The sequence below is a fragment of the Bos grunniens genome, chromosome 3 (assembly GCF_055505025.1).
Source record: "Bos grunniens cultivar Pamir isolate PY7600 chromosome 3, Bosgru_T2T1.0, whole genome shotgun sequence".
NCBI lineage: Eukaryota > Metazoa > Chordata > Mammalia > Artiodactyla > Bovidae > Bos > Bos grunniens.
Window position 1 is genome coordinate 61,603,175 of NC_141167.1, and position 11,072 is coordinate 61,614,246.

General features: G+C 36.8%; 1 protein-coding gene across 10 annotated transcripts in view; it reads left to right on the forward strand.

Moving 5' to 3' along the window:
• PRKACB (protein kinase cAMP-activated catalytic subunit beta) overlaps positions 1–9,569 on the forward strand; it is a 151,493-nt gene extending 141,924 nt beyond the window's left edge. For all 10 annotated transcript variants that reach the window (XM_086390780.1, XM_086390787.1, XM_086390788.1 and 7 more), the window contains one exon: positions 6,320–9,569. In XM_086390780.1, the coding sequence (XP_086246906.1) occupies positions 6,320–6,445 (126 nt within the window). In that variant the 3' untranslated portion in view covers positions 6,446–9,569. The remainder of the gene's footprint in view (positions 1–6,319) is intronic.
• The last annotated feature ends 1,503 nt before the right edge of the window (positions 9,570–11,072 follow it).

Consider the following 11,072-nt stretch of genomic DNA (forward strand, 5'->3'; position numbering starts at 1 on the left):
TCTTCCTTTTATTTCTGTACTTTTCCTCACTACAGTCCATTCCCATGACTTTAGTAACCACCTTCAATAGTAAATCTGCATCCTTCAGGCCTTCACTTTCCCCTCAACTTCAGACTGTGCATGCATACATAGTCATGTCCAACTCTTTGCAACCCCGTGAACTATGTAGCCTGCTAAGCTCCTCTGTCCATGGGACTTTTTAGGCACACTGGAGTGGATTGCCATTCCAGCCTCCAGGGGATCTTCCCTACCCAGGGATCAAACCTGAGTCTCCTGCAGCTCTTGCATTGCAGGAAGATGCTTTACTCATTGAGCCATCAGGGAACCACCACATCATTTTATGTAGGTTTATAATGTGGTTTTTTTCAATTTTCAAGATACTTATATATTTAATATGTGGAATTTTTATAAATATTTATGAAAAATACATATTTCAGTTTTCTCCAGTTTTATTGTAGTAAAGTACACATAACATAAAATTCAATATGCTAACCAAATGTAAGTGTTCTGTTCAGGGACATTAAGTACATTCATACTATTGTGCCACCATCACCGCCATCCATCTCCAGAACTTCCTCCTGCAGAACTGAAACTCTGTACCCAATAAGCAGTAATTCCTTTGTTTTGTTGGTCTTCCCAAAGATTTATTTTGTACTGGGGGATCTTAATTGGGATTACGTGTATTAATTAGAAGAAAACCAAAATCTTAAAAATTCTTCATAATGAACATGTTATATTTGTGCAGTTATTCAAACATTTTCTGTTATTTGGTAAGGTTTTAGAAACCTCTTACTTCATACAAGTCCAATTTCTTTCTCAAAGTTTTTCCTTAAATTTATATTTTGGTTGTTACTGTGAGTATGTTTCTTTCCCATTAAGAGTATGGGGGAGAAAACATTTCTATGTTTATTATGATTGGCCACCTTACTAAGTAAATTCTGTTATTGATTTCCTTAGATTTTACTGGAAGATCATCACAGTGGGTAGAGGTGTCATTTGTCTTCTTTTTAATATCTTTTATTTCCATTTTGTTATATGCTAGAATGTCTAGAACAATATTTCAAAATAGTGGGCCTGTTGAACAGTCTTATCTTGTTCTCTTTTGAATGGGAATGCTTTTTATGCTTTACCACCAGATATGATATTAGCCGTTTGTCTTGGATAAGTATTCTTGATCAGGTTAAGGAAATATCCTTGAGTGCCAGTATATTGTATTTTATCTTCTTTGACATGTTAGTATAAAGAGTTATATTGGTGAGATATCCTAACATTCCTGAAATGAATATCCTTTAATCATAGGGTATGATTATCTTAATATCTGCCTGAAATTAATTTGCTAAAGCTTTGTTTAGGATTTTTACTTCCGTAGTCTTAAATTTTATCAACCTATAGTTTTTGTTTTTCTGGAGTTGAAATTATATAGATTCATAAAATTAAGTTGGAAATTTTCCATCTTCCTTTGGGAAATTTAAGAAAGATAGGAATTATATTTATACCTTGGAAATGAAAACAAATTAATTCTGTGGATATTGGCCTCTTCAAATTTTGCCTCTTATTGAGTTAATTTTAGAATTTTATATTTTCCTATAAAATCATTTATATACCTTTGTAATTATCGCTATATTATCTTTATGTTATAGTATTATTAATGCTATATTTAGATGAATTAATTAAATTTCCTTGAGGTTTGTCCTTATTAATATTCTAAAAATTTATGATGTATTTTGACTATTTTAAAACTTATATTTAGAAATAAACATTTCTGTTACTTAGCCAATATTTACTATTCTATACATACCGTGTATTTTAAACAATTACTCTTAAAAGGGGTAGAACTGCTACTGCTCATCCAAATGATGAATCTAGGTTAAACAGCCTATCTGCTGAGAAGTAGCACAGTATAACTGGTTATTGTATTGGGCAAATTGATTAATAGTAAATCTTTATGATTAACAGAAATGAACTTGGGAATCTCTGAATAATTTACAAATAGAAATAATTCAGTACTTTAAAATAGCCATTTGTTTTAGTATCATGTCAGTGATAAGTATGTAGATAAGTACAAAAATAATAGTAAATTTGAATAGTTTTCATAGTCTGTAGACTTTGACCAAGTGCTCATGAACAACAAATAGTCAAAGTCATCTGGCAGAAAGACAGAAATGGAAGAAAATGGCCTGGACAGCTCACACTGTACAGTCATTTTCTAGAGATGATTGTCTCAGTAGGTGTGATCCTAAATTACTGCCTGGCTAGACATGAAGCGACTGTCTGCTTAGCTCATTCTTCTGTGTGGTGCAGACCTGCAGGCCCCCACACAGGGCACACAAGGCAACCAGTTAGACTTCCCATTCCTACTTATTTTTTACCTTATTTTTTTAGATGTCTTGTTTGTGTGTATCTTGTAATAATTTAGCCATGTGTGTAAATTATTTATAAATAAAAAACTGTATATTTATTGGTGATATATACTCAAAGATGTTCAGTTCAGTTCAGTCGCTCAGTTGTGCCCGACTCTTTGTGACCCCATGAATCGCAGCACACCAGGCCTCCCTGTCCATCACCAACTCCCGGAGTTCACCCAGACTCACGTCCATCGAGTCAGTGATGCCATCCAGCCATCTCATCCTCTGTCGTCCCCTTCTCCTCCTGCCCCCAATCCCTCCCAGCATCAGAGTCTTTTCCAATGAGTCAACTCTTCGCATGAGGTGGCCAAAGTACTGGAGTTTAAGCTTTAGCATCATTCCTTCCAAAGAAATCCCAGGGCTGATCTCCTTCAGAATGGACGGGCTGGATCTCCTTGCAGTCCAAGGGGCTCTCAAGAGTCTTCTCCAACACCACAGTCCAAAAGCATCAATTCTTCGGCACTCAGCCTTCTTCACAGTCCAACTCTCACATGACCACAGGAAAAACCATAGCCTTGACTAGACGAACCTTTGTTGGCAAAGTAATGTCTCTGCTTTTCAATATGCTATCTAGGTTGGTCATAACTTCCCTTCCAAGGAGTAAGCATCTTTTAATTTCATGGCTGCAGTCACCGTCCACAGTGATTTTGGAGCCCCAAAAAATAAAGTCTGACACTGTTTCCACTGTTTCCCCATCTATTTCCCATGAAGTGGTGGGACCAGATGCCATGATCTTCATTTTCTGAATGTTGAGCTTTAAGCCAACTTTTTCACTCTCCTCTTTCACTTTCATCAAGAGGCTTTTGAGTTCCTCTTCACTTTCTGCCATAAGGGTGGTGTCATCTGCATATCTGAGGTTATTGATATTTCTCCCGGCAATCTTGATTCCAGCTTGTGCTTCTTCCAGTCCAGCGTTTCTCATGATGTACTCTGCATATAAGTTAAATAAGCAGGGTGACAATATACAGCCTTGACATACTCCTTTTCCTATTTGGAACCAGTCTGTTGTTCCATGTCCAGTTCTAACTGTTGCTTCCTGACCTGCATACAAATTTCTCAAGAGGCAAATCAGGTAAAAGATGTAAAGGCATATTAATCAAAACTCATTGAAAATCACTGGTATAAATATTAGAAACAGCTCTGGACTAAAAGTGAAGACTTATGAATTTGAAACCTACTTTAGCTACTTACTAGTCATATGAACTTGATCAACTTTCTGTTTTATAATCTGTAAAATGGGAATAAGGCTACCTGCCCTGCCTCTCTCATGATGTTATTTTGAGAAAGAAATGAAACCACATGCATATAATTATTTATAAACATTATAGATGCTGTGTAAACTGTGATGTTATTTTTTCAGCTTTTAAAATCTTTTCCTCAGACATATTTAATGCACAACATAATCTTTATAAAGACTTATTTTAAATAATGGAAAGACATTTTATTTTTAGGATCCAAAGAGAAAAATGTTCAGAATTTAACACTTTTGTAATTCTAAAAGACTTTTTGTTCAAATTTCCCAGAAAGTTTGATAGCCAGATATTTGAAACAAAATAATCTTGGGAATAAAAAAAAATAAATAAACAGGAAGGAATTAAGGAAAGGAGGATAGAAAAATAGACTTCAGAAATAAGAAACTGATAAAGGAAAACTAGAGTTCTGTAACTTTCAATTCGGTTCAGTTGCTCAGTTGTGTCCAACTCTTTGTGACCCCATGAACCACAATATGCCAGGCCTCCCTGTCCATCACCAACTCCCAGAGCTTGCTCAAACTCACATCCATCAAGTCAGTGATGCCATCCAACCATCTCATCCTCTGTAACCTTAAGTACCAGCATTTTGATGGCAGCAGTGAATTATCCTAGAAATCTCAAGTTTGTTGGCCTGTACCATATTTTGAATGAAAATGTTAAGATTAACAGCAAACCTATAGTTAGTTTCTTCTTTTAATGTTCTTATCATTTAGGGACTTAAAGGCATTTAAAGATTGCCACTGCATTAGTAATAATAAGAATTTATTTTCCTTAGTGTTTAGAAATTCTCAGGCCTTTCTTTTTCCTGTTTTTCCATGCAACCAAGCAACTAACTCACTTCTGACACTTCCTGTCTGGAGATACCAACTGCAAGTCCAGTTTGTGCTTCTAACTAACAAGCTATAGATCAAGATTCCCCCAAAACCTTGGGGTTCAATTAATTTGCTAAACTGGCTCACAGAACTGAGAAAAGTTGTTTACTGGGTGACCAGTTTATTATAAACGGTGTAACTCAATAATAGCCAGATGGGAGAGAGGCCTAGGACAAGGTGTGTAGAAAGGGGATCCTAGTTTCATGCTCTGTCCAGGAATGCCATTCTCCCCAAGTCCCCACTGGTTCACCACCCCAGAAGCTCTCCAAAATCCAAACTCTTTCCTTTTGGGGTTTCATGAAGACCTCATTATATAGGCATGATTGACTCAATTACTGCCCTTTGGTGTGAGTGTTCAGTTGCTCAGTCATGTCTGACTCTTTGCTACCCCAAGGACTACAGTCCTCCAGACTCCTCTGTCCATGGGATTTCCCAGGCAAGAACACTGGAATGGGTTGCCATTTCCTCCTCCACTGGATCCTTTCAACCCAGGGATTGAACTGGTATCTCCTGTGTCTCATGTATTGGCAGACAAATTGTTTACCACTGAGCCACCAGGAGAGTCTAATTGAACTCAATCTCCAGTCCCTCTTCCCTCAGATCAGGTTGTGGTTTTGGTCACTCAGTCCTGTCCAACCAACTCTTTACGACCCCAAGGGCTGCAACACGCCAGGCTTCCCTGTCCTTCACTATCTCCCGGAGTTTGCTCAAATTCCTGTCCATTGAGTTGGTAAAGCCATCCACCCATCTCATCATCTGTCATCCCCTTCACCTCCTGCCTTCAGTTTTTCCCATCATCAAGGTCTTTTCCAATGAGTTGGCTCTTTGCATCAGGTGGCCAAAGTATTGGAGCTTCAGCTTCAGCATCAGTCCTTCCAATGAATATTCAGGACTGATTTCCTCTAGGATTAACTGGTTTGATTTCCTTGCTGTCCAAGGGACTCTCAAGAGCCTTCTCCAGCACCCCAGTTTGAAAGAATCAATTCTTCAGCACTCAGCCTTCTTTATGGTCCAGCTCTCACATCAATACATGACTACTGGAAAAACCATAGCTTTGACTAGGTGGACCTATGTCATCAAAGTAATGTCTGCTTTTTCATACGCTATCCAGGTTTGTCATAGCTTTTCTTCCAAGGAGCAAGCGTCTTTTAATTTCATGGTTGCAGTCACCATCCACAGTGATTTTGGAGCCCAATAAAATAAAGTCTGTCACTGTTTCCATTGTTTCCCCCATCTACTTGCCATGAAGTGATGGGACCAGATACCATGATCTTAGTTTTCTGAATGTTGAGTTTTAAGCCAGCTTTTTCACTCTCCTCTTTCATCTTCATCAAGAGGCTCTTTAGTTCCTCTTCACTTTCTGCCATAACGGTTGTGTCATCTGCATATCTGAGGTTGTTGATATTTCTCCCAGCAATCTTGATTCTAGCTTGTGCTTCATCCAGCATGGCATTTTGCATGATGTACTCTGCATATAAGTTAAATAAATAGGGTGACAATATACAACCTTGATGTACTCCTTCCCCAGGTCAGGTAGTAAACTGAAAGTTCCAACCTTCTAATCACAGTGTTGGGTACCCTGGCAACCAGCCACCCTACTTAAGTTACCTATAGGCTTTCCCAAAGATACCTCATTAACATAAAAAAGACACCTTTGCCATGCTCAACTCAGGAGATCCAAAGGCTTTAGGAGCTTGTGCCAAGAACTGACACTAAGACCAAATATATATATGTATTTCTTATAATAAATCATAGTATCACTCTTGTTTTCTCTGTTTCTCAATTATAGGTTGAAGCTCCATTCATACCAAAGTTCAGAGGCTCTGGAGATACCAGCAACTTTGATGACTATGAAGAAGAAGATATCCGTGTCTCTATAACAGAAAAATGTGGGAAAGAATTTTGTGAATTTTAGAGCAACAAGATGACAACGGAGCTCACACTCAGTCTTTGCACTCTGTTAAGAGATAAGGTAGAGCCGAGACCCTCCTTGTCAAAGCAGTTACCGAGTTCCTTCATTCCAGCGACTGAGTGAGGTCTCTATTCCCGTCATCCGTGTGTGCACTCTGCATCCACCTCTGTAACAAGGCACCGCTAAGCAAGCATTGTCTGTGCCATAATACAGAACTAGACACTCTCCTGCTTCCCTTTGGTTCGTCATTCTTCTCTTCTTCCACATCCATTCCGTCCTGTTTCATTTCCATTAATTTTTCTGCAAATAGTGCTCATTTTATTTTCTTGGTGTTTCAAATGGGCAGTGTTATGGCTATGTGACTTTGGAAGGGAAGGATAAATGTTGCTTTTAGTAACTCTTAACCAATATTTGTGTTGGTCAGTTGCTTGAGGATATGCTTTCTAATAATTATTTTTACTTTGAATAGCTCATACTCAGTTTTTGCCAAAATGCTGGACAGTTTTTAAAGATAGAATGTCTTTTCACCAAGGATATTTACACAAATAAAACATTAACTTTCCTAGAACTCACTAATGCAGAGTAGCTAGACCCAGCAGTTTGGATTCATACAGATCAGAAGCTCTGTGTCACTTCACTGCCTTTTCTGTCATCCTCCCCTTGAGTAAATACGTGACCAACCTGTGCAGTGTGACAGTCTCATTTGCAGGAAAAACTAATAACATGGATCATAATCATCCAGATTCTCTCACTTGGTACCAGCACTTATGTAGGTATCAAGAGAAGAGTTCTAAGATTTATAAACTTTAACTTTCCATAAGGATTTTAGACAGTATTTTAATAGAACATGACTAATGAAAGTGACAAATTTTTAAGTTTCTCAAAAAGTCCCCATTGTAAACTTTTTAAAGGAAGAGAAATGAACTAAAAAGAACATTGATGTGAACAAATACTCATCTAAGCCAAACAAATGGCTGGATTCTTGTAAATGATACAGAGGCACTTTTGTTTAGAGGTATTTTGTTTGTTTTGCTTTGCTTTGCTTTGTCACAGTTAAGAACAAAATTTGTTGCCAGGTGATTATGCTGGTGTACTGTATGTGTCAGCCTGAGATAGAGGCGCTGCTGCAACTTCAGCTTTCGTCCTGTGCCTCGGCAGTGAGGAAAGGGGACAAAACTGCCACAATTGTATTTTAATTTTGAGGTGTGGTATTTTTAGATATGTCATAATTTCTAGCTTCTTTCAGTAAATGGAATTATGATCATGCAAATACAATTTTAGTATTTGGTTTTTTATATAAATATTTTTTTGCCAGCTGACTTAATAACATTGCTATCATGTGGAAATTTCAAGCATTTTTGCCCATTTCGTTCACTGTTTGTTGAGAATCCATGGCTTAACTCAATTTTTTAATATTTTTTTTTCTTTGCTTTTAAATTTCCTGTCTGGTTTTATCTCTGTGTGTCAGTGACCTATCTTAAAACAACACACCAAAATAGTTGAAAATAAACTGTGTTCATTTTTATGATCAATTTACATGCATATAAGATGGGTTGTGTTTAATCAAATTGATCTTAATGTATATAAACACTCTGCTTCATTATCGGGGCAGGTAGGTCACCGATTCTACTTCTTTTCCTGTGTACCACACCTTTGTAAACCCTTTGAAGATGCTGAAGAAATGTGTCTGAGATGCTCTCTGCATCAGTCTGTACGTCTTTGGCTGTCGAGTGCTTCTGCATGGTCATGTCACTTAAAGCTGATGCTGATTTGTTGGTCCACGTATATTTAAAATGTGCAAGGAAAATAGGAAATACTTTGCTGTAGCAGATTTTATGTAATAAATATCATGTTAATAAATCTAAAACATCATTTGTATAAAATAATTTAGGTTTTTTGTATTTCATTTAGACCCAAGAACATGCTGATCATGTATTCAATATGTATGCTATAAATGCTATGGTACCTATGTTGTATATTATTGTAAAATTATTACATAATTTTAGTAAATCATGGGGTGACGATTTGATTATTACATTTTTAGTTTTCAGTAATTAAAAAGATTTCTATGAATTCTTAAAAAAACAAAAAGAAAATCATTGAATTACTGTTACCTGGCACAAATTTGCTATAAAATCTGCCTGGGTGGATGACCCGTAGGCATGCATTGGTTTTGAGGGCTATTTAGCCATTCCATTGAACTTCCATTTGAAAGATATCAGCAAGCTTTGTCCCAATCCATCAAGGGAGTCTGTTCCCAACCACTCAAATACACTGAATTAGAATATCTTAGAATTATATAAAACTCCCAGTTTCAGCCACAATTTAGCCAAAAATAAGATATAAACTTGAATAAGAAATAAGTGGAATGAATCAGTATTTAATCTCAGATTACATTATTTGAAACAGAAGACATAGTAAGGAGATGACATTGTCAGGAAAGGAGCCATAGACTGAAAGTCAAGGCATCTGAGTGTCGAGCCTTGTCTGTCACTGTCAGCAGTGATCTTGGCCTCAGTTCTCTTATCTGTGAAATGGACGCGTTCCATTAGGCAGTTTCTAAGGTCCCTTCTAACTTCCCCATGTTTGATGATTTTTGACATTCTGAGGGGATAACATGCTTTGAAGTAAGTCTCAGTAAGCCGATATTCTAGGGCATCTTTCTTCTCCTTAATTCTTGCAGTGTTCTTACAGTTCTTTGAATATCATGAGAACCTCGTGTCTGTTCTGATTCCTTCCTCCTTCACTGATGCTAATTATCCAATTGATATCAAACTGTCAACCTACCAAAATGATATTGTGGCTTGTGGGCATTGCTGTCTTGTTCTGATATGTTCCTGTGGTGAGTGCCCATTGGCCTGAAAATACTCATTGTAAACCTAAAAAAATCATTTTTCTTTCCTACTGTTTTTTCTGCTTGTTGAAGAATCAAATGAAATAATGTATGTGAAAGCACCTTGTAAACTGTAACCTATCAATGTAAAATGTTAAGGTGTGTTGTTATTTCATTAATTACTTCTTTATTTAGAATGGAATTTCCTATGCACTCCTGTAGCTAGGAAATGCTGAAAACAACTGTGTTTTTTAATTAATAACTGCAAAATTAAAGTATCTTAAAAGGATAGAACAATTTGAGTCTTGGATTCTATTTAGTACCCTTATTTCCTGATTTATTTTCTGTGTATACTTCAGATGCTTATGGATTCCTAGTTCTTATGTATTTGGGTGAGAACAGAGCAATAAAGGGTCAAATGGCCACTAGCCTATTCTAACTGGGTGTTCACTGAGAAACTACTAGACTTATTCCATAGTCTTTAAAGTGTTTCTACTTTTTCCTAATACTATTAGTCTATATTACTCATAAAATAATGTTGAAAATATTCATATTCTAAAGATTAACACTAGAAAAGCCCTCACCCTTACTTGGTAATAATGAACTTTTATATATATATATATAAAAAATATATATATTTTTATATATATATATATAAATATAAAAATATATTTTAAAAATTTATATATTTTTTTCCTTTAGAGGTGTTTTTGAGCTTCACCATTACCTCTTCTGGTTTCAGCCAGATTAATTAATGTGTATTACTACAGTTGTCATTTACCTCAAGAAATACCTTTTTAGGTAATTAATAACTTACTATTTTTTGTTACTACAAACGTTTATAAACATTGATGCATTGTATAGCCAGTGACTGCTTCATTTTATCATTGTTAAGCTTGTGTAAATTCTAGTTTCTTCATTTCTGTATGTAACTGGTTCTAAAGATCTGGGTATATCTTCACTCCAGAACTATCATCATTTGAAATTCCCTCAACTTTTCTCTTACAAATATTGGATATGACGTTAAATACCTTCAGTTTAGCTTTGCTGAACATTTTCTATATGCCTTCTGATAAGGGTTGAATTGTGTCCTACCAGAATTCCTATGTTGAAGTCCTAACCCACAGTACCTCAGAATATCGTATTCGAAGGTAGGCCCTTTTAAGGGATAATTAAGGTACAATTAGGTCATATGGTTGGGCCTTAATGCAATAAGACTGTGTCTTTATGAGAGGAGATTAGGACAGAGAACACACAAACTGAGGGAAGACCATGTGAGACCATAAGAGGAAGAGGACCATCTACAAGCCAAAGAGAAAGGCCTCAAAAGAAGCCAACCCTGCTGACACCTTGGTCTTGGACTTCTAGCCTCCAAGAATGTGAGGCAATACATTTCTGTTGTTTAACCACCCAGTCTGTGGTACTTTGTAAAAGCAGTCCTAACAAACAAGTACACCCAATGAGTATACTCCCATGGTGAATGGCTTCCAGTCATCTCCCCTCAAATGCTTTATACTTGGCTAATACTGGCTTCCCCCATGGCTCAGTGGTAAAGAAGCCATCTGCAATGCAGGAGACACCAAGAAGCAAGTTCGATTTCTGGGTTGGACAGATCGTGTGGAGGAAATGGCAATCCACTCCAGTATTCTAGCCTGGAGAATCCCATGGACAGAGGGGCCTGGCGGGCTACAGTCCATGGGGTCACAAGGAGTCAGACACAACTGAGTGACTAAATAACATCAAGACTCACCATAAACCAAAAAAAAAAAAAAAAAACTATGGTCACAGACCTCACTT